The 25,362-nt window shown below is 38.6% G+C and overlaps 1 protein-coding gene across 1 annotated transcript; it reads left to right on the top strand.

Annotated features, from left to right (window-relative positions):
• Positions 1 to 93: 93 nt before the first annotated feature.
• LOC308268534 (vomeronasal type-1 receptor 4-like) lies at positions 94 to 24,487 on the top strand (the record flags this gene model as incomplete). Its single annotated transcript, XM_080703655.1, has 2 exons — positions 94 to 160; positions 23,760 to 24,487. 2 exons carry the CDS (start codon positions 94 to 96, stop codon positions 24,485 to 24,487), a joined length of 795 nt encoding a protein of 264 aa, XP_080559781.1.
• Between the last annotated feature and the right edge of the window lie 875 nt (positions 24,488 to 25,362).

Here is a 25,362-nt window from a genome sequence, read left to right on the forward strand (position 1 = left end):
GAGGCAGGATCTGAGCAGCCAGGACTGTATATCGTGGACAGGGTGACAGGGCTTCTCCCAGTGGACTCTGTCACCCTGTCACCTGCTGCCTCAATGACCTTGTTTACTGTGCATCATTCTGATGCACCCAGAGGAGCAGCAGATCACTCTCAGCTGCAAGGTGAGTCTCCAAGGTAACAAGCTAAATGAAAATTTTCTGCAAACAGACAAATTTCCTGGGGCCAGATTGGCCTGGAAATGTGGGCTTTGATGGCCTCCCATTCTCCCTGAAATTTTTACCTTGCTCCTTCCTAAAATTATCCTGTGATTGCTACTCTCTAAACCTAGCTCAAGATTGTCTTTCCCTAAAATTTATCTTGTAATATTAAACTCATACCCTCTTTGCCATTTGTATTGCTTAAACACTCAATAAAAGAAAGGCACCAGCTGTAGAAAACCAGGAGAATTGTTATCTAACTCCTCCCCAACCCTCAAGTTATTAAATATAATATTCTCCAATTTATTATATCTGACTCCATGTCATTTTTGTGTGAGAAGACAATTGTCAGGAAGCTGGCTAAAACGGTGACCTTCCCTGGCAGTAACCGCAGAATAACCTTCAGAAAGCTACCTGAAGCAGCACCTTTCCATGGTAGGAACCACAAAACAATTGTCAGGGAGCTTCCTGATGCAACAGCCTTTCATGGCAAAACTACGAAGCAAGTAGCATCCACTAGATCCTGCAATGAATGTAAAATATTATTTGGGGCTTTTATTATTGTTCATCTTGAAACAGAGTCTTGCTAGGTTGTAGAGAGTCTTGCTACCTTGCTGTGGCAGCCCTTGATTCTGCAGCCTTCCTGTCTTGGCCTTTCATATATGGGGATTACAGGCATGCACCATCTTCCTGCACACTCTCATTACTTTCATGGTAAACTGCCAAAGAAACTGCTTTTGGGGCCGGGCGTGGTGGCGCACGCTTGTAATCCCGGCGCTTGGGAGGCAGAGACAGGAGGATCGCGCAGGTTCGAAGACAGCCACGCGCGCTGGCTTAGGAGACCCTGTTTCCAAATTAAAATGCAAAAATAGGTCTGGGAGTGTAGCCCGGAGGTAGAAGGGCTTCCAGGAACCCCAGTACCACAAAAAAAAGAAACTGCTTTTGAGATATATATTTTGCCCACCTTGCACATTCTGAGAACTACTAAAGGGGTTAATTATATACCAGTGTCCTAAAACAGTAAAAAATAATAAGTAAAGGGATGCTATGAAGTGTATGTGGCATAGGAATAAATCTATATAATATGAAATAAGGAACAAAAATAGAGTTGATACTGTGTGTGGTGGCACACACCTACAGTTCCAGTACTTTGGAGACTGAGACAGGATCACAGGTTCAAGGACAGTCTTAACAATTTATTTTTAATACTTTTATTGTTGCTAATTGGATGATGTGTGCTTGGATATCCTCACAAGTCTTGTATTCCATTTTAATATTTGACTACAATGCACCAATATAAATACATTAAATAAAAATAAATAAATAAATCTCATCAAACATGTAGGTGTATTCAAATGTCCAAATTGTATTATAAGGGGTGACTTCCGGGAAGATGGCGACCGAGAAAAGCAGGGCTTAAGAGCCCCGCTAACAACAAATCTCCATTACCACAAAATCAGCGCCTTTCATAGCCAGAAAACACCATCACCAGTGAAACAAAAAATCACCAGGCTCCAGAGAGAAAGCGGACTGAGAACAGAGCCACAGAGGAGATACACCGGCCTCGCGCCCGAGGACGCGGCAGACGCGGCAGCAGCGCCATACTGCCGGCGGCAGTGGGGAGTTACCCGGTGGGCTACAGCAAGCCGAGGTGAGCCACTGCGGAACAGCCAGGCGGGATTTCTCCGCGCAGAGAGCATCTAAAGCTCCCAGTGGCCGAGCTCAGCACACGCTGCAGGGATTCAGAGTAGAAATCAAAATCAAGAAGAAAAACGCCAGCCCCATAGCCGAGGGCGTAGCAGCGGCGCCATATTGCCACCGGCGGCAGCAACAGCGAATTCAGCGAGGCCAGTACAGCCACATCTGCGTACTCAAGAACAGTGAGTCAAATTGCGGGCCACAGAGGAGAAATCCCAGTACTGTACTCCCTGGGACTTGACCCAGTGGGGGAGGGGCGGTGGCAGAGATATCACACCATAGGAAAACGTGCAACCTGGCACCCCCCACAGTCTAAAGCAGCCTCTATCGACTCTCTGGGTCGGAGACTCTGTGATAAAACCCAGTAAAGGAGTAGTGGGGTCCGAGATACTACTGACTCGAGATCCAGAACACCTTAAGGGAAGTCATAGTGACCCAAGGGAAGAACCCAGAGAAGGCACAAACATCCGAAATCATGGGAAAGAGGAATAATACTGGAGCAATTAATGCCCACAATCCCACAACATCAGAACCCGATAAAACTGAAAATCAGAGATTTCTAGAAGATCAAATCAGGAAAATAACTGTAGAAATAATAGAGGTGCTTCGAAAAGAACTCAGAGAGAGCCAAAAAGAGATAAAGGATGCAATTAATGAAGTAAAGGCCTCAATTCAAAGCACAAACAACCGATTAGAACACATGGAGAACAGAATCTCGCTCTTAGAAGATGAGCAATCCAAAAATGAACTCATAGTTTCTAATCTAGGAAAAAATATCCGACAGCAGGAATCTGATATTGAAGAAATATTGGCCCATTTTAAGAGAGCTAACCTAAGAATTATTGGAATAGAGGAGGGAAAAGAAAGTGAAACCAAAGGGATCAACAATCTCTTCAAGGAAGTAATAGCAGAAAATTTTCCAAACATAGAGCAAGAGGTTGATACAAAGGTCCAGGAAACTTATAGAACTCCCTTTAGACAGGATCGGAGAAGAGGATCCCAACGCCACATAATTGTCAAAATGACCAATGTGGAAGCCAAGCAGAGAATGTTAAAGGCAACAAAAGCAAAGGGCCAAGTGACATTCAGAGGCAAACCAATTAGAATCACTCCAGACTTCCCAAACCAAGTCATGAGAGCCAGAAGGGCTTGGAGTAACATATTCCAAACTCTGAAAGAAAACAACTTCCAGCCAAAAATTTCCTACCCAGCAAAACTTTCTATCAAATTAGATGGAGAAATAAGAAGCTTCCATGACAAACAGAAACTGAAGGAATTTATGTCTTCAAAACCAGCACTAGAGAAAATACTTAAAGAGATTAACTACAAAGAAGAAATAGGTAACACGCACCAGAACCAGAGAAACAAGAGTTTCCATCCAACAGACAATTAAGATTGGTTATCTGTGGAGATTCATTATTTATGTTAGTCTTTTACCTATCTCTAAATGGTATTGTTTGCCTTTATTGTTGTTAATTTTTAGGATTTCTAGTTGGAATATTAATATACCTTCAGATATAGCAATTGGAAATATTTTATCCCATTCTATTAGTAACTGTTAACTCTGTTTACATTGTCTTTGGATATACAATTTTTTATTTTTTTATTTTTTAGGGAGTCTATATACTCCTCTGTTGCCTGTGTCATTGAAATCATAACCAAGAAATCACTGCCAATTTCAATGTTGTGAGGTTTTATGACCCAGATTTTCTCCTAAAAGTTTATAGTCTTAAGATTTGTATTTAGGTCTATTATCTATTTTGAGTTAATATTTGTATATGGGATTAGGTAAGGGTCCAATTTTATTCTTTTCCATGTAATTATTATTTTTTAACAATATTTAGTTAAAAGATTATCATTTCCACCACCAAATGTTCGTGGAAACCTTGTCAAAAATAACTTGACAATATAGGGAAGAATTTAGCTCTAGGCTTTTATTTAACTCCAATGGTTTATATATCTGCTTTATATGGTTTGAAATCAGAAAATATATATCTTCTAGCTTTGTTCTTTTTCAAGATCGTTTTGGGTACCTAGACTCCATATTCCATATTAGGATAGTTTTTTTCTGAAAAATAAATATATAAATATATGATAGTTTCACCAAAAAAATAGAAAAAAATATTCTCTGGTAAGAAAGAAAGCAAAAAGAAATATTGAAATGTTATCTTTAAGTCATCAAAAGCTTGGTATCAGACAAATGAAACTGTTATATGAGATTATCATTTTTAATTTTAGATAAATTGCCATAATACTAGATGTCAACTACTAAGCCAAGCATGGGAGGGAGGGATAGGGAGAGAATGGGGTGGGGATTGGGTGGGGGCTGACTGGGAAAAGTGTGCATGTATGTCCACAAAAGTATGTATCCTACTATGATGTATGAATACAGTGCACCAATAAAAAAAATTAAAAAAAATAAATAAAAATTAAAAAAAATAAAATTTACTTAGGTTAGCTGGGCATAGTGGTGCACAACTATAATACCAATACTTGGAAGGCTGAGACAGGAGGATCACAGGTTCAAGGAAAGTCCCAGAAAGTGAGACTCTCATCAACCTAACTAGACCCTGTTTCAATAAAAAAAAAAAAAAAAAAAAAAATAGGTCTGGGGATGTAGCTCAGAGATAGAATGTCCCTAGGTTCCAACCCCAGTACCTTGCCCCCAAATTACTAAGGTGGGGCTGGGGTTGTAGATAAGTGTTATAGAATTTTGCTTAGCACCTATGAGGCTCTGGGTTTGAGCCCAAGCAATATCCACTCCTCAAAAAGGGGCAATTTTGTTAAGATTTTTTTCTTTTACAGTACTGGGGATTGAATACAGACGTATTCGATGTGTAGCCCTTTTTATTTTAGAACATGGTTGCACTAAATTGAGACTGGCCTTGGACCTATAATCCTGTTGTCTCAGTCCCCAAAGTACTGGGATTACAGGTGTGTGGCACTGTGCACTGCTTTCAATTAAAAAAATGGGAGGGGCTGGGCGTGGTGGGGCACACTTGTAATCCCCGCGCTTGGAAGGTTGAGACGGGTGGATCACGCAGGTTTGAAGCCAGCCTCAGCTACTTAGTGAGGCTCTCAGCTACTTAGTGAGACCCTGTTTCGAAATAAAATATAAAATAGGTCTGGGAGTATAGCCCGGAGGTAGAAAGGCTCTGGGTTCCACCCCAAGTACCACGAAAAAAAAAAAAGGGGGGGGGGAGGTACAGGCCTGGAGATGTAGCTCAGTGGAATAGTGAGTGCCTAGCACTCAGGATGTCCTGGGTCAATCTCCAGCATGAAATAATAAAAATGAAAATGTGGATACAGACTCAGTATTACATGAGTACACTGTAGCAATACCTGCGCTTTGCAGCTGCTTGATAAGTGTTGAGAACTAATTTTCATTTTACTTATTTACTTTTTTGGCAATAGGGATTGAACCCAGGGGCATCTACCTCTAAGTTATACCCTCCGCCCTATTTTGCTTTTTGATTTGAAACAGGGGCTCATTAAGTCGTGGAGAGTCTTACTAAGTTAGCTGATGCTGGCCACCAACCTGCTATCTGCCTGTCTCAGTCTCCCAATACTGGGATTACAGGTGTGAGCCACCACATTCTTACTCTTTTCTTAGGGAATACCATCCTTCAGATCTTATCTCCTAAGTCTTCTGAAGGGCTAATGAATCTCTATCTGGTCTAATATAATTAATCTTATGAGGCACTATTTAAAACAGTCTGCAAGCCAGAGCATGGGGGAAAGTAACAATATTAACTTCAATACCTAACGGTCAAAATATTGTAACTTTTATTCAGTCTTAATGGCAATAAATGGGAGCTATCATTCCTATAAAAAAAATTGTATTATAAGTTCAATTTGTTTACATAAATCCAGATCCAGATAAATAAAATAAAATAAAATAAATCTTCAGCAAGAGTCCTGACCTTGTACATCTGTCCCGACTCAGGACAAGAACCTGTAGTTATGGGGAATAACCTCTGGGAGCCTAATTGGGGTCCCCAGGGACAGTTCCCCCAAATGGTAACACTTATTCCCAAATTGTAACAAGGACGATGTGACAGCACATGCTGATGGTTCAGCTCAGGACAGCACAAGCATGTGATGGGTATAAGTGTAAAAGTTGCACCCCCCAGACCCTGTGTACAAAAATGGCTCCTGAGCTGATCCACCTAATAGCATGACCACCATCCTTGCCATAGCAATGCTGCAGCGCAGCCACAGGTAAGAGGACCAGCTTTTGCAGCTTGTCACACACAGCACCTGCTATAAATGTTTCTTCCATTTCAAGCATAGTTTATACAATAACCTCATAGAAGATTCTGTAACAGAGAAAGGGAGAGTAGAAATAGGAGGGAAAAAAGGGACCACTGAGCTCTTGCACAGGTTTTGAGTTCAAGGACTCAAGGACAATGTCAGCTGTCATTCTATTGCTATTTGTATCTGCACAGCATAGAGAATTTCCCTTGCCACCCACAAAAGGGAGGGTTATGACAGATAGGGCAGACTGAGTTTATGCTCTTTGAGTCCATAAAAGTAAAGGACAGGAATTTTACACACACATACAGCCACATGTACAAAGAAAACATTAAAAAACAGGGAGAAAAGGGCCATGTTCAGGCACCAAAAATGTTATGGTTTGGTGTCCGAGTGGATCACTGCTCTCCCCTGAAATCTTAGATCTTATATAAAGTCTTATCTTGTCTCCATGTCAACCCAGCAGGCTTGAGACAGAAGTTTAGACAGCCAAGCAAGGAAGAGTAAGAAGTAGCCTGTTGTGGTTTTTTTGGGTTTTGGGTTTGTTTGTTGTTGTTGTTGTTGTTGTTGTTGTTGTTGTTGTGTTGTTTTTGTGGTGGTACTGGGGTTCCTGGAAGTCCTTCTACCTCTGGGATACACTCCCACGGGCTACATCCCAGACCTATTTTTTTTTTAACTTTTTTATGTGGAAACAGGGTCTCTTAAGCCAGTGCGGCTGGCTCCGAACTAGCGCGATCCTCCTGTCTCCGCCTCCCAAGCGCGGGGATTACAAGCCTGCGCGACCACGACCGGCATCTGTTTTAACCTTTTCAATTCCTGCTCTGTTTTAGGACAGGGCATAGCATGAAATTATCTATCCATTCACAGATCGACAAACATAAAAAATGTTTAACATCATTAGCAAATGGGGAGATGCAAATCAAAGTTATCTTTAGATTCCATCTAACGCCAGTTAGAATTGCTATCTTCAAGAAGTCCAAGAGCGAGGACTTCCGGGAAGATGGCGACCGAGAAAAGCGGGGCTTAAGAGCCCCGCTAACAACAAATCTCCATTACCACAAAATCAGCGCCTTTCATAGCCAGAAAACACCATCACCAGTGAAACAAAAAATCACCAGGCTCCAGAGAGAAAGCGGGCTGAGAACAGAGCCACAGAGGAGATAACCGGCCTCGCGCCCGAGGACGCGGCAGACGCGGCAGCAGCGCCATACTGCCAGCACCGGCGAATTCACGGGACGGCTACAGCAAGCCGAGGTGAGCCACTGCGGAACAGCCAGGCGGGATTTCTCCAAGCAGAGAGCGTCTAAAGCTCCCAGTGGCTGAGCTCAGCACACGCTGCAGGGATTCAGAGTCGAAATCAAAACCAAGAAGAAAACACCAGCCCCATAGCCGAGGGTGTAGCAGCGGCGCCATATTGCCACCGGCGGTAGCAGCAGCAAATTCAGCGAGGCCAGTACAGCTACATCTGCGCACTCAAGAACAGTGAGTCAAATTGCGGGCCACAGAGGAGAAATCCCAGTACTGTACTCCCTGGGACTTGACCCAGTGGGGGAGGGGCGGTGACAGAGATATCACACCATAGGAGAACGTGCAACCTGGCACCCCCCACGGTCTAAAGCAGCCTCTATCGACTCTCTGGGTCGGAGACTCTGTGATAAAACCCAGTAAAGGAGTAGTGGGGTCTGAGATACTACTGACTCGAGATCCAGAACACCTTAAGGGAAGTCATAGTGACCCAAGGGAAGAACCCAGAGAAGGCACAAACATCCGAAATCATGGGAAAGAGGAATAATACTGGAGCAATGAATGCACACAACCCCACAACATCAGAACCCGATAAAACTGAAAATCAGAGATTTCTAGAAGATCATATCAGGAAAATAACTGTAGAAATAATAGAGGTGCTTCGAAAAGAACTCAGAGAGAGCCAAAAAGAGATAAAGGATGCAATTAATGAAGTAAAGGCCTCAATTCAAAGCACAAACAACCGATTAGAACACATGGAGAACAGAATCTCGCTCTTAGAAGATGATCATTCCAAAAATGAACGCATAGTTTCTAATCTAGGAAAAAATATCCGACAGCAGGAATCTGATATTGAAGAAATATTGGCCCATTTTAAGAGAGCTAACCTAAGAATAATTGGAATAGAGGAGGGAAAAGAAAGTGAAACCAAAGGGATCAACAATCTCTTCAAGGAAGTAATAGCAGAAAATTTTCCAAACATAGAGCAAGAGGCCGATACACAGGTCCAGGAAACGTATAGAACTCCCTTTAGACAGGATCGGAGAAGAGGATCCCCACGCCACATAATTGTCAAAATGACCAATGTGGAAGCCAAGCAGAGAATCTTAAAGGCAACAAAAGCAAAGGGCCAAGTGACATTCAGAGGCAAACCAATTAGAATCACTCCAGACTTCCCAAACCAAGTTATGAGAGCCAGAAGGGCTTGGAGTAACATATTCCCAATTCTGAAAGAAAACAACTTCCAGCCAAAAATTTCCTACCCAGCAAAACTTTCTATCAAATTAGATGGAGAAATAAGAAGCTTCCATGACAAACAGAAACTGAAGGAATTTATGTCTTCAAAACCAGCGCTAGAGAAAATACTCAAAGAGATTAACTACAAAGAAGAAATAGGTAACACACACCAGAACCAGAGAAACAAGATTTTCCATCCAACAGACAACTAAGATTGGTTATCTGTGGAGATTCATTCTTTATGTTAGTCTTTTACCTATCTCTAAATGGTATTGTTTGCCTTTATTGTTGTTAATTTTTAGGATTTCTAGTTGGAATATTAATATACCTTCAGATATAGCAATTGGAAATATTTTATCCCATTCTATTAGTAACTGTTAACTCTGTTTACATTGTCTTTGGATATACAATATTTTTTTTATTTTTTAGGGAGTTTGTATACGCTTCTGTTGCCTGTGCCATTGAAATCATAACCAAGAAATCACTGCCAATTTCAATGTTGTGAGGTTTAATGACCCAGATTTTCTCCTAAAAGCTTATAGTCTTAAGATTTATATTTAGGTCTTTTATCTATTTTGAGTAAATATTTGTATATGGGATTAGGTAAGGGTCCAATTTTATTCTTTTCCATGTAATTATTATTTTTTAACAATATTTAGTTAAAAGATTAATATTTCCACCACCAAATGTTCGTGGAAACCTTGTCAAAAATAACTTGACAGTATAGGGAAGAATTTAGCTCTAGGCTTTTATTTAACTCCAATGGTTTATATATCTGCCTTTAGAATAGTACTACACTGTTTCAATTATTGTAGCTTTATATGGTTTGAAATCAGAAAATATATATCTTCTAGCTTTGTTCTTTTTCAAGATCGTTTTGGGTACCTAGACTCCATATTCCATATTAGGATAGATTTTTTTCTGAAAAATAAATATATAAATATATGATAGTTTCACCTAAAAAATAGAAAAAAAAATATTCTCTGGTAAGAAAGAAAGTAAAAAGAAATATTGAAATGTCATCTTTAAGTCATCAAAAGCTTGGTATCAGACAAATGAAACTGTTATGTGAGATTACCATTTTTAATTTTAGATAAATTGCCATAATACTAGATGTCAACTACTAAGCCAAGCATGGGAGGGAGGGATAGGGAGAGAATGGGGTGGGGATTGGGTGGGGGCTGACTGGGAAAAGTGTGCAAGTATGTCTACAAAAGTATGTATCCTACTATGATGTATGAATACAGTGCACCAATAAAAAAAATAAAATAAAAAATAAAAAAAAGAAGTCCAAGAGCAATAAATACTGGCAAAGATGTGGGGAATTAAGAATTAGAGTCCAGGCCTAGCACAAATCTTCCTCCTCTTTTTGCTCCCAGAGTGAAAATCAGTCTCCAGACCCTAATGACAACTCTCCTGTCCAACTTTGTAAACTCCTCTACCAGATTTGACCCTTTATTATCCCTGGGGTACTCAACACAGCACTCTCCATTGAGAAAAAGGGAGGGACAGGAGCTGCACAATAATATTATAGCTATGTATTCTATAAACTATGAAATATAAAGTAATATATAATTTATACTCTATTAGCTTGATTTGATCATTTTATAACTATCTGTCTAATCCTATTTACGTAAACACATATATATTTCAAAACATATACACTGAAAATATATGTAATTAATTTCTCAAAAATATTTTAGTAAGCCTGGAAGACTTAGGAGGAAGAGTGAAGAATCTACTCTTCACCCTGGTTTCCACAGTGTGTAACTAGCACACCTGTGCCTCCCCATGTAGTGCCATCTGTATCATGGCTGGAGCACACATATGGCTTGGTTTCCATGGGAGAAAGGGAAAAGCTCCTGGTATTGAGTTGTGAAAGGCTGAGAAAGGCAAGCGTCACCTCTAGGCAGCACACAGCCTCTCACCACCATCTCAACTTCTTCAGCATCCCCCATTCCTCAGTTTCTTCATCCATTTTTTCTGTCACAGTTTGGCCTCATGAGCAATTCCTAGGAGTGATGTTAGCTCTTGGGTCTCCATTGCCCAGCTTCTGATCAGCCCTTCCCATGCTCCTGCTCTTACTTCACATGGTCTTAATTTTATCTCCCAACACCTGGAAGGCATTTTCCATGCACCAGGGCAGATACAGTGGCTGACGCCCACACTGGAGCTCATAAGTTTCCTGAGGTCAGGACAGAGGATGCTGCTGGGAACCTGGTGATGAGAGAGGGCTGGCAGAAACAGTTCCTTCCAGAAATGTGACCAACTATCCAGCATCTCTACTTGACTGAGAGAAGAGAGGCAAAGGCATGAGATTGACCTGTGTGTGGATACCCTGAGAGGCCAAACACTGGAGTGAGAGGAGACGCCATCAGATGGTGCTTAGCAATGGAAAGGCAGGTATAGGGGTCACCTGGAGAGCAGGAGAAATATCTAATGCGGTGTGGTACAGGGTGGATAAACATGGCTGATGACAACTAAAGATCTAACAGAAAATTTTGAATGTACCTGACACAAAAAAGATATATAACAATAAACCTGAACTGATCATTACAATTTATATTTATAATATTATGTATCATAATAACAATGGAGTATTATATAAATTACCACACTAACTCCATACAGATGTAAGATTATTTTGTGATATATTTTTTTTTCTTTTTTTTTTTAGCTTGGCATGGTGGTGCATGCCTATAATATCAGTACTTGGAAGGCTGAGAGAAAAGGATCATTGGCTTAAGGACAGCCTCAGCAACATTGCAATACTCTCAATACCCTAGCAAGGCCCGGTTTAAAATGAAAAAATCAAATAAATCTAGGGATGTAGCTCATAAGTAGAATGTCTCAGGGTTTAGTATCTAATGTCATACTTACACATACACACACACACACACACACACAAAATATATATGCATATATGTATACCAGACTTCATAAAAGTATATGATTTATAAATATATACAGATTCAATCAATATATATACACTGAACTTCAAAATATATAATTATTTCTGCACATTTTAAATGTATAAATATTAACCTAAAGTATATGACATACATATATGTGAGGTGCAATACAACTTCATAAAGATATATGATTACATGAATTTTAAATATGTTATTTTAATATTTAAATATTTGTATTATTAGTGCATATTATTTACTAAGAATAATGGGTTTCATTACGGTATGTTGATACAGGCATATAGCATATTTTAATCACCTCCACCCCAGTTCTCCCTCCACTACCATACCCCATCCCTGTGATCTCCTATATCATACCTAATAGTCCCCCTTCTTCATTTCATGATTGTTATTCTATATTCCATGTATGAAAGAAGACATATAATACTTATCTGAGTCTGACTTTTCATATATGATAAAATCTAGTTCTATCAAGTGTGTGTGTGTGTGTGTGTGTGTGAGTGTGTGTGAGTGTGTGTGTGAGTGTGTGTGTGTGTGTGTGTGTGTGTGTGTGTGTGTGTGTGTTTTCCTGGGAATTGAACCCAGCAATATTCTACCTCCAAGATCAGCTACATTTTACGTATTTATATATATTTATTTATTTACATATTTGTTCATTGATTTGAATCAGGAGTTCACAAAGATGTCAAGAGATCCACTGAATTGCTGAGGCTAGCTTTGAAACTCCAATCTTTCTGCCTCAGCCCCCCATGTACTAGGATTATAAGCAGGTATCTTCAAAATGTATTATTATTATGTCTGGGAGGACTATAATTTCTAACCTAGATTTATTTTCTCGCTCTGGGTATTTGATGATAATAGTGTTTATGGAGCTCCTATAAATAGTAGAGGTTGTAATTATTTATCAACTCACATTTTAACTCAGTATTTTATATCTTGCAACATCTATGCCTGATACATATAGACTAATTCAGAATTGTGTTGATATTTCTGACATAATGTCATTATCCACTGCCTCATGAATAGCTCTGGGATTCTCCCTCACAAATTTTCCCCTATTTAAAGTACTACTTTGGTAGGTATTATGTAAACAAAGCTAATAATTCTAGGATAAATATCTAGAAGCAAACTGGATTGTTTACTCTTTTATATCTTAATGAGGTATTGTCAAATTTTTATCAGTAGTTGTGTAACTCAGAGAAAACCTAAATTACCCATCTTGCTTTTCTTGCTTTTAGTTGGCTTCTGGAATCACTAATATTGGTAACCCCTGATATGAGCAATAGATTATTAATCTAGGAATGACCTTTCTGTATGACCTAGTTATACCCTTCATCAGTATCTTCATCAAAAAATTATTATCAGAAGCCAGAGTGCTACATGCATACCCATGTTAATAAAAGCACAATTCACAACAGCTATGTTATAGAACCAACCTAGGTGTCCATCAATAGATAAATGGGAAAAGAAAACGTGGTACAGACACACAATGTAATTCTACACATTCAGAAGTACAAAATTATGTCATTTGCTGGACAATGGATGGAACCAGAGAATATTGTGCTAAGTAAGACCAGCCAGGTGCAGAAATTCAAGGATAGTGTGTTTTCCCTCAGATGTAGAAGCTAAGCAAACAAAAAAAAGGAAACAGGAAACAAAAGGGACTCTAGATAAATGAGGAGAGAGACCAGTAGAAGAGTAGAAGGAATCAACTAGGGAGGGAGGAGAGGAGTGGAAAAAGACCTGATGAAGGAAATAGTTCAACTACTGCTAAGTCCATTAATGAAGATGTCAGTGCAAATCCCACACATATGTACAGGGCAAGATGGAGATCAGGGTGGGATCCAGAGGAAAACATGCCAAGAGCTGCAAGCACATATGTTTCCATCACTTTGAACCTTGATATGCTATATAATTACAATGAACCAATAAAAAGATAAAACTGAAAAAAAACAAACAAACCACACTCTTGGCACACACCACTAATCCCAGTACTTGGGAGTCTGAGAAAGGAAGATCACAGGTTTGAGGCCAGCCTCGGCAATTTATCGAGACCCTAGGCAACTAAGACTTGGTTCAAAATAAAAACGGAAGCCAGGCATGGTGGCACACGCTTGTAATCCCCGCGCTTGGGAGGCAGAGACAGGAGAATCATGCAGGTTCGAAGCCAGCCGCGTGCGCTGGCTTAGGAGATGCTGTTTCCAAATAAAAATGTAAAAATAGGTCTGGGAGTGTAGCCCGGAGGTAGAAGGGCTTCCAGGAACCCCAGTACCACCAAAAAAATAATAATAATAAAGTAAAAATAAAAATAAAAACGAAAAACAAAGCCGGGAATGTATCTTAGAGGTAGAATGGCCTTGGGTCCCATCCCAGTACAACAAAAATGAATACATAACAATAAATAGCCAGGTGCAGTATTTAGGCATTTGATTTCTTTGCATGGGAGCTTTGAAAGAAAATCTCAGATTTGAGTCTAGCCCTAGCAATTTAGTGAAACCCTCAGAAACTTGGTATAATCCTTTTCTGAGTAGAAAATGAAATAGGGCTGGGGTGGTATCTCAGGTATAATTTCTCTGGGTTCAATCCCCATTACAACAACAAAAAAACAAAAAAAGCAAAAAAACAAACAAAAAACCTACACAAAAGCAATAATTTTTTTTTCCGGTACTGGAGATAGAATCCAGGGGCATTCTACCTCTGAGCTATACCCCCAGCCCTATTTTCATTCTTTATTTTAAAACAAGGTCTAAGTTGCAGAAGGCCTAACTAATTAGCTAAGGCTGGCTACAAACCTGGATTCTCCTGTATCAACCTCCCAAATACTGAGATTACAAGCATGAACCACCACTGCCGGCTCACATGCAGTAATCTTTAACAAATAATACATAAAATGTTTAGGAATTGCTAACCCTGAGATAAAGGAAGAGAAATGTTAATTTTTAGAAGTACACACAGGTGTGCACAGCTGTTGACAATGTTCTATTGATTTAACTATATTATATTTTTGGTTACATTCTATAGCTTGCATCATATATTATGTGAAAAATAAATAACAGTAAAAGAGTTGAAGCCACTTCATTTTTTTAGGTAGTGGCATACAGATTTTAGAAGAAAAATGGAGTCCATAAAAATTCTGGGTGCCACCCTTGAGGCATAGTCACATTACACCTCAACACCTTGGTGCTCTGTGGGCCAGGAAAGAATTGAAGATGCTCTGTACACAGCTCTAGTGGAGAATCAACTATGTCCTCTGGGTACTGCTCAATGTCTGAATTCTGTCCAGGGCTGCCTTAACTGCCATCAGCCATGTGAAGATGACATTCCAACACCAGGTCCTGGAGTTTGCTGTCTAATGCAGTTCAACTTGAGAAAATGTCAAGCCCCGAGTGGCCATGTGGCCTCTGTGTCAGCTTAATCAAGCACCATGAGACTCACTTTGTAGCTAGAAGAGTAGCCTGCTGCTCCCCTGGGTGCATCAGAATGGTACACAGTAAACAAGGTCACTGAGGCCCACTGGGAGAAGTCTTGTCATCATGTCCCTGATATACTGCCCCACTTTTCTGAGATCCCACACTTACTCAGGACTCCAGCTCCCTGATTTCTGCAGCACTCATCCTTGGGGATGAAAGGGAGGTAGGAAGACCTTTCACTCTGCCCAGTCTCAGTTCTTGCTTCCACATAGAGACTGCTATTATTTTCAGATATTCTTTCTAATATTTCAGATATAATAAACCTATATTTTCTTATGTCTTAATGACGGGACCTCTCTTTTCTATCACATATATTTCTACTATCTTCACTTTTTTTCCTTGTTTAATACTGTCATGGTGTGGATTTAAAATGCCACCCTATCCCTCATGGAAACAAGGCAGAGTTTGGTTACTAAGGAGTGGTTCTTTGGGTGTGGCTTTGACATTATATATTCTTTCTGCTTGTTCATTCTCTGCTTTCAGCCCCCACACAATTTAAGCAAAGAGTTTTCTGTCCTCTCTCCCTCTCTCTCTCTCCCCCTCCTCTCTCTCTCTCTCCCTCTCTCTCTCCCCCTCCTCTCTCTCTCTCTCTCTCTCTCTCTCTCTCTCTCTCTCTCTCTCTCTCTCTCCCTCCTCTCTCTCTCCCTCCTCTCTCTCTCTCTCTCCCTCCTCTCTCTCTCTCTCTCTCTCTCTCTCTCTCTCTCTCTCTCTCTCTCTCTCTCTCTCTCTTTCTCTCTCTCTCTCTCAATCTCCTCTCTATCTGCTGCTTTGCCCTGCCCTGAGTTGCTCAGATGGAACCTGGCCTGACATAGACTGAACCTCTGAGATCTCCAGGAAATTGAGAGCAAATAAATCTTCCTTTCCCTACATTTTTTGGTCAGTTGCTTTGGATTATAGCAATGAGAATATTGGCCAAGCTCTCCAAATATCTCATCACAAATAACTAAAATTTTTTTAAGTGTGCCACGCTTTTTAGAAATTGTATCTGGACATCTCAAGTTCACTGTTTGCACAACTTTGATATTCCATTCTATCCCATGTGTATGCATAGGTCATTCATGTTCAGTGATTTCCTTTATACTCTCCTCAGCCTTTTCAGTGCCTTGGTCAGTCATTCACATTTGAGATAATTTACATCCAATTTTTATCTGATTTTACTATTTATTTATTTATGTTACTAGAAATTGAACCTAGTAGCATTCTACAAGTAAACTAATCCCAGAACTTTTTCTTTTCGCTTTGAAACAGGTTCTGGCTAAGTTGCTGAGGCTGGCCTTGAACCTGCAATCTGCCTGTCTTAGCCTTCCAAGTATCAGGATTATAGGAATGTGTCACTGTGCCCAGCTGAATGGTATCACTCTGAAATGGTGTTTTAAAAAATTGTTTTATGATGAAATAAATAAATACAGATTATTTCCATATAACTTTGCTCCCAATTACCTTGAAAATCTCTCAAATAATACTTCAAACAATTTGGCCAAATTTTTCTATAGTTGTTCTCAAAATTTAATCTTCTGTGATCAAATACATTGCTGTTTTCTTTCCAATTACTATAAATAGTCTTTTATCTTTGACAAAAAGCTCCTCTAAAGTCATGAGTAATAGAAGTCATAGTAACAGATGTCTTATTTGATCTCGTGAAAGCTTTCAATTTTTTCAATTTTATTTTTTATGTGAATCATATTGAAAATGTTATACATTCAGACTGTGCTTGGTGCCCTCTCCTCTCCCCCTTTCACTTACCCCCTCCCAACAATGAGTGTCCAGATTAACCATGCTACATTCATACTCTTACACATATTCGAATATAGCTCCTCCATTAATCAACCTCAGCCTTCTCTCCTACCCTTCCATTCTAGCTTTGCTGAAAAAGCTTTCAATTTTTAACCACAAATGTTTTATTGTTGACATTTTGATATTTTTATCATAGTAATATGAATCCTCTATACTGTGGCATTATAAACATTTTAGGTATTTAAATATGTTTCATTTTGTCACATGATATTATGTTTCTATTGAGATTGATAATATATTTTTTCTTCTTGAATCTCCTCCTTTGGGTACTCATATAAATGAAGTTTGTAATGTTACACCTACTTTGGATCTTTGGAAAATTTTCTTGCTGCATTGTTTGAATATTTTTGCAAAACCCAGAAATCCTTTTATAATTATTTTGTGCCCATTGCTTCCCATTTAGATTAGTAAGTTCACATTCTTATCAGCAGACTTTTCAAACTGCACTTATATCATTTTTCTGCCAAGATCATGATAAATTTATAGTGTGATTAGCAGGAAGCACTTGCTCTTATCCTTAGGAATAGTGTGTAGATGTTTCTCTCTTTGGTGTATGTGGCTGGTTTCAGTATTGTAGAAGACCTTGAGATTTCCTATGGAATGATTTTTCCACCATAAAATTTTATCCTGGGAAACTTACACATTCATAATGTCCTGCAGTTCTCAGCTCTCCTATGGTAATTTGTATCTTCTAGGAATTTATTCATATCTCTCCAACTTCCAAATTTACTGAAATAGTTAATAACAATAGCTTTTAACAAATATCTGCGTTTTCTCAGTCACTAGCACTACATTTACCCTGATCTTATTTTGCCTGTGATACAGTCTCTTGAGAGGTGTGTCCAATATGTTATTCTTTACGAGGAACTGACTTTGTCCTTGTTTTTCCTTTTCATTTTGCATTGTTTGATATTACTCTGATCTCATTTATATACATTCTCTTCATTATTTTTAGGACCCATTCTGATATTCCTAATCTAATGTCATTGTTTCTTCAAAGAGTTCTTACCTGGTCTTCACAATTATTTGCAGAATGGACATTTTCTAATGCATCCTCATTCTAAAATCTAATTTGCTATGTGTTAACTAAGAAATGTTTTGCCCATATTTAGAAATTAGGGTTTTCTTATATTTTTATAACTCACGATTATTGTACTAGGTAAACTTTTGTGTCTCACTAATTCTTTGATTTTTTTTATTCCTACTTAAGAGCTTGTTATATAACCACATGTATTACTTGCTTCAGGTGCTTGAGAAGGAAAGGGAATTTTATTGCCACTCTGTGTGTCACTTTTTATGGTGATTCGGTGGAAAGCATGAAGTTAGCCAATTTTTATGTCCCAAAATTCATATGCCAGTTATGTTAATTATTAAATATTTTTAGCTGCCACTTTGTGTCGACACACCTGTAATCTCGGTACTTGTGAGGCTGAGACAGAAAGATCACAGGTTTGCAGCCAGCCTCAGCAACTTATGGGGTACATCTGCAATTTAGTAATAGCCTGTTTCAAAAGAAAAATAAACTGGGCATGGTGGTATATGCCTATAATACCAATACTAGGGAAGTGGAGACAAGAGAATCACAGGTTCAAAGCCAGCATCTGGAACCTAGCAAGGCCCACAACAACATAGTAAAACCCTATTTAAAACTAAAATTATGGGCAGGGCGTGGTGGCGCATGCTTGTAATACCAGCATTCGGGAGGCAGAGACCAGAGGATCGCAGTTCACAGACAGCCTCAGCTACTATGTAGTGAGGCCCTTCGTAACTCACTGAGACCCTGTTTCAAACATAAAAAGGACTAAAGAAATAGGGCTAGGGGTGTAGCTCAGAAGTACAATGCCCCAGGATTCCATTCCCAATATGGCAAAAAAATAAAATAAAATTATAAAATTAAGGCTGCATTATAGCTCAGAAGTATAACACCTCTTGTGCTGGTTCAAGTTCCAGTAGCAAAAATAAATAAAAATAAGTTTAAGGATGCAACTCAAATGTAGAATGCCCCTGGGTTCAGTCCCTAGTTCCACAATATGAATCACTTTGGATAAAAGGTTAAAATCTTCCACTGTATTCTATTAATTATCTATGGCTTGGAGTGTTTTTTTTTTTTAATTTTTGGTACTGGGATGAAATCAGGGGGTATTCTGGTATACACCCAGACATATTTTATTTTTTTATTTGGAAACAAAGTCTCTCTAGGTTGCTGAGAGTCTCACTACGTTGCTGAGGCTGTCTTCAAACCTGCTATCCTGCTGTCTCAGTCTCCCAAATACTGGAAATGAAGTTTGGGGCCACCATTCAGGCTTAATTCTCTATTTTTATATCACATATTGATGTGTTTGTGAGTACATAAGTATTAAGCCTGTGTTTTAATGAGAGTGCTTTTTTATACTCAGTAATTCTGTTTCTGTAAGGTATGTTTTGTCCAATGTTATTCAAAGTAAAACAGCTTCCCATTGGTTAGTTTCTAGTTACTCATTGTTCTTTTTTTTTTTTTTTTTTTGTGTGTGTGTGTGTGTGGTACTGGGGTTCCTGGAAGCCCTTCTACCTCCGGGCTACACTCCCAGACCTATTCTATATTTTTTAAACAGGGTCTCTTACACCAGCGCGGCTGGCTTCGAACCTGCGCGATCCTCCTGTCTCCACCTCCCAAGCGCGGGGATTACAAGTGTGCGCCACCACGCCCGGCTATTGTTCATTTTTTATGTCCAAAGTTTCTATGTCTTTTTCATTGGAGATAAATCTTATAAACACATGGAACAATCTATAAGTCTGATTTGTCTTAGATTTCCATGAACATGCCAATTTGCTACCCAAGTTTGTACACTGTGTCTGTTTCCATGACATTGTGAAGTACCCATGTGTTTGTTTTATTTAGAATGCCAGTCTATTAGAAATCCCCTATGTGGGGTGTGATATTTTCCCATCTTTATTATCTGCCTTCTCTTTAATCTGTTTATTCCACTTATTTTAAAAAATCATTTCAACTTAACTCATGTTAAATTGGTAAATAATGGCAATATTATCAATTGGTGCATTGTAGCCATACATCTTAATTGAGTACAAGTACAAGATGGTAGAGGCATACATGCACACATCACTCACCTAGCTCTTCCCCAGTTTCCACCCCCATTCCCTCCTTCTCATGTGTGATTGAACCCAAGTGGTGTGGTTCTACTTCTGAGATACCCCCCAGCCCTTTAATTTTTATTGTGAAACAGGGTTGTGTTTTTTTTTATCTATTTTTAAATAAATTTATTTTAAATTTAAATTTATTTTAAATTTATTTTAAAATTTTTATTGTGAGACTAGGTTGTTGAGAGCCTTCCTAAACCACTGAGGTTTGCCTCAAACCTGTGATCTTACTGTCTCGGCCTCTCAATACTGGCATTACAGGTATGTGCCATCATTCCTGACTGAGGAGCTCTTTATGAATGTCAAAAATAGTGCATATTAGTTTATGAGGATTCCATAAGATGGTCTCCTTCACGGTACGTAACTCACTCTTTTCTCTGCTCGTACAGTGGGGCTAATTCCACATATTCAATCATAATGTGCAGAGTTGAGGATGTTTATGTTCAAATGAGTGCCTGGTGTGTGACCTCTTACCCAGGACAGGAGGAAATCTAAACTGCATACATACTGAAGGGCACTTGGAGAGTTGACCTGTATGATACAATTATAAAAATAAAAAAAAAAGTTTGGACTGCTAAGGGCAGGTGTGTGGATCAAGGAACAAAAATGTCTGAAGAGAAAATTCTGGCTACTGGTTAGGAGAGAGGTCACTGATTACTGACACTGGAGAAAATTTGAATGATGGGAAGGCTTCAAGGAAAACCTGAATAAGTTGTATAGCATATTATAGACACAATGCACCAAGTGGCACGTGCATGTATGTTTCTAACACCCTGAGCCTCATTATGATGTATATTTGCAATGTGTCGATAAAAGTATATTAAAAATAAGGTTAAAGTTCCTTTTCAAAAGCAACAGTGTGGTCTTTGTGGTTCACCATGTTAAGTGCTGCAATTTCAAACAATTCAAACTCATAATATCTAAATTGCAAAGTTGCTAGAAAGAGCAAATGAAATTGTAAAAGTATAATATGCCAACACTGTGGGTGTTTCATAAATAATTTGAATGTGGCTCCCTTAGCTAGATAATGAGGATGTTGTCATTATGGTAGAGAAGGAAGGGAAAGAAGAGATTTTTATTTTAAACATTAGCCTCATATAGCCTGAGAATGTTCTTACATAGGCCCTTAAGATATGGAGACAATGATTAACTAAAAGCCCATTTAGGAATAAAAGGCTGATAGAACCAACTGAATCAATATATTATTATGAGGCAAGTTATATGTAAAACTGTAAAATTCAATACCTATAGCTGATATGTTTAACCTTACAAATTTCGGTGTTAATTTTAACGAATGTCATATTGCCACTGTTATATCTATACTTTGAACCTATTATTTTTTGCTTTAATAAAAGCATAAAATGATTCAGACTAGCTAGGTAATGGTGGTGATCCCACTGCTTGGGCAGCAGAGACAAGAGGATGTCAGGTTCTAGGCCAGCTTCAGGAACTTACTGAGACCCACAGAATCTTAGCAAAATCTTGTTTCAAAACGGAAAGTAAAGTACAGCTGAGGATGTAACTGAGTGGTAAATAGTCTCTGCATAAAAGGTACAAAAAGCAATTCACACTAAAAGGTGGATTTTGTGCATGTTGCAGTGAAGATGATACATGAACTCTTTTGCTGACTGGGTTTATTACATATAGGTGCCAGATTGCCCAGAAAATTACTTATGGTGAGGTTTGTCCTGGTCTTTATGGGATATCTAACAGCAATCTTGACCTCTACTTTTGGCATATTAATTGCTGAAACCCAAGTTGTGAGAACTACAGTTGTTTCAGAACACTGCCATTTGACCCATGGTTTGAAAGGGAAGCAGGATGCTCCCACTTAGAAAATGATGTCAGATGACTTTGTAATAATCATGAACTCAGAGGAAGGGTGTGCGCACACAGTAAACAAAGATGGAGTTTAAGTACATGCGTTATTCTGTGTATGTTCAGAGAAAAATGCTCCTTAAAGAGGTTAGATTATAAAAATATAAGTAATGTGGTGTAAAAGCACAACTCAATTCCATGAAGCCATAAAGAACAAAAGTATGACATTTCCAGGACAATGGATGGAACTACAGAATATTGTGCTACGTGAGATCAGCTAGCGTCAGAAAAGCAAGAGTTGTAGGTTTTTCATATATGTAGAAGCTAGAGAGAAAATATGAAACATAAGGGATTCTAAATAATGTAGAGAGAGACCTGTAAAATAGTAGGAAGGCATTGTGGAGGGGAGTCAGGAAGAGAAAGAAAGAGGATTTAGTAAAAACAGAGAATAAAATTATGGCAGTATACACAGCAATACCAATTTCATTAGTATGTACAAGGAGTTGGGATGAGAGAGTGGGGTAGGATGGGAAAGGAAACACACCAAGAGTTGTTTGCATGTATATTTCTAGTTTCTATCACATTGAAACTCACTGTGATGTGTAATTGATATTCACTGATTTAAAAAAAAATTCTGATACCTGGGGATGTAGCCCAAAGGTATTCTACTTCTGAACTATACCCCAGCCCTATTTTTTATTTTTTATTTTGAAACAGTGTCTTACTGAGTTTAGGAAATGGCCTCACTAAGTAGCTAAGGTTGGCTGCAAATCTGTGATCCTCCTGTCTCAACCTCCCAAGTACTGGGATTACAAGCATGTGCCACCACACCCAGCTGATAAAATTGTTTTTTAAATTAAAAATAAGTTAAAATTGAATGTTTTCCCTAATATGGGGAATCTAGGGAGAGAATCTGTCATAGAAGGAACCCTAGATAAAGAAGGAGAAACCATAGATGAGCAAATAAGGCGACCTAACTGAGGAGGAAAAGAGGGTGGAAAAGGGAAATTCCCTAACCTACTTGATGTACATTCACAAAAATATCAAAGCCAATCACTAAGCCAAACATGAGAAAGAGGGACGGAGGAGAGAATGGAATGGGAATCGAGTAAGGGCTAAAGGAGTGATTGGTGCATGTGTGTCTCTACCATCTTGTACTCCATTAAGATGCAATGTGCCAATCAAAAAAAATTTTTAAAAAGATGTATAACACCAATGAACCAATAAGAAATTTTTAAAGGAAAACTAAAGAAAAATGCCTAATAGTATGCAAATTTATCTTTAAAGTATGACAACATGTACCCCAATATGATGTATGAAAATAATACACCAATAAAAATAAGAAAAAATAAAAATATAAAAATAAAAAAAAAATTTTAAAAAGTATGACAACATGTCTTCCTGATCAATATACTATAATGCCATGAGTTAGCACTAAATTCCACCTTCTTTCTTCACCTGCTGCTGAGATATATCTTTCTCAACAGCCCCTGGAGCCCAGGTTCTAGAAGTGTAACATCAAATCATGAATGTAGGACATTTCACCACCCTTATCTCCTCTTGAATTGTTAATCAGTATATTCTATAAGATGCACTTGTTAAAATAATTTTATGATGAATCCATTTATTTTTATTGTAGGCCTGCTTTAACTAAAACATCATTAAGAAAATGTTTCCAGAGCTGGGGATGTAGCTCAGTGATTCAGCATCTGCCCGGCATGCACAGTGACCTGGGTTCCATCCCCCATACAGCAAAGACTACTACAAATAATAGCAAACAGGCAGTTCCAAGTGACAGAATCTTAGGCACACTCCTTGTATCTCAGATTTGCATGGGTGTCCTGGGGAACTCATTGCTCTTTGGATTACATTTGTCTATATTCTTTCTTCAACCTCATCTGAAGAAGCCCATCGATTTTATTTCCATGACCCTGACATTGGTCAATATCCTGACTATCATATTCCCATCGCTATCATATGTAGCATCATCCTTTGGAGTAAGACAGTTTTTGAATGATGTTGGCTGTCAGGCACTTTTGTTCTCCCACACAGTAACCCGCGGTCTTTCCATCTTCACTACCTCTCTCCTGAGTGCATTTCAAGCCATCACCATCAGTCCCAGGAACAAAAAGTGGGCATGGCTTAAATATAAGCTCTCTACATGGATCTTTCCCTCTTTTTTCTCCTTCTGGATAATCAACATGCTGTTCTATATCCCCATCATTGAAAGTGCAAGAGCCATTGGCAATATCACTGTTGTTGGTCATGGGTATTCTAATGCTTACTGTCAAACTAGGCAATTCACAGACCAGAGTCCAGGGTCTTATCTAACTGTCCTTCTGATTTATGATCTGGTATTTGTGGCCCTCATGATCGGCACCAGTCTCTACATGGTGAATTTCCTCTACCAACACCACAAGAGAGTGCAGCATGTCCGAGGCCCCCAGCTCCCCTCCCAGGCATCTCCTGAACACAAAGCTACCTGTACCATCCTTTTGCTGGTTGTTTGCTTTGTGTTCTTTTATTGCTCAAACAACCTTGTAACTCTGTATTCCATTTACATACATGAGAAAATTCCAAGACTGGAAGGTATTGCTGCCATTTTATCATCATGTTACCCAACCATTTGCCCATTTTTGCTGATGAGGAATAATAAAATTATTTCCCAATTTATGTCTACATTTTCATTGATGAGAATTACCTGTCCTTAAAGAGAACTACAAGGCTGATCTCACTCCCAGGGGAGGATGCTTAATAGCTTATATACAAAAACAAAAGTCATAAGGCCCTTGAGAAATTCAAGTGGCACCAGTGTGAATTCAGGTGTGCTATAAATTTACAATGTACTCAGAATTGGAATCCTTACTTTCAATAAATGAACACACATACCACATTAACAATTTTCACATTGATTACTTACTTAACATGTCTTTGAATAAAAAATGTATTTTAGATATTCTATTAAAACTGTTTTGTCTGATTTCTTTTGCTCTTTTTTAATCTGGCTGATAGAAAATGTAAAATGCCCTTTGGGATTTTATTATTTTTCATCCTGAAACAGGCTCTTGATAGGCCTCTCAGAGTCCTGCCACGTTGCTAAGGTGGCCATTGAACCTGTGATCCTCCTGTCTTGGCCTTTCATATATGGGGATTACAGGCATGCATCATCTTGCCCCATGCTGTCATTATATTTATGTTAAACTGCTGGACAAAGAAACTGCTTTTGAGTAACAAATACATAATCCCCACTTTGCATGTTACAGGCACTAATAAAAGGATATATATATATATATATATATATATATATATATATCCTAAAACAATAACATATAATAAGTAATGACACCCTGTGAGATGTCTATGGCATAGAAATAAATGTAGATAATATAAAATGGGATACAAAATAGAGTTGTCACCATGTATAGGGAAAAACACCTACAATCCCAGTCCAGTACTTAGGAGAGAGGAGAGTCTCAGATTCAAGACATGCCTCAGCAATTTATTTTTTAATACTTTAATTGGTACATTATAGTCTCACACCATAATGTAATTTATAGTTATAATGAAATACATCCACACAGTACTT

The sequence above is a fragment of the Muscardinus avellanarius genome (assembly GCF_963383645.1).
Source record: "Muscardinus avellanarius genome assembly, chromosome: 10".
Taxonomy (NCBI): Eukaryota; Metazoa; Chordata; class Mammalia; order Rodentia; family Gliridae; genus Muscardinus; species Muscardinus avellanarius.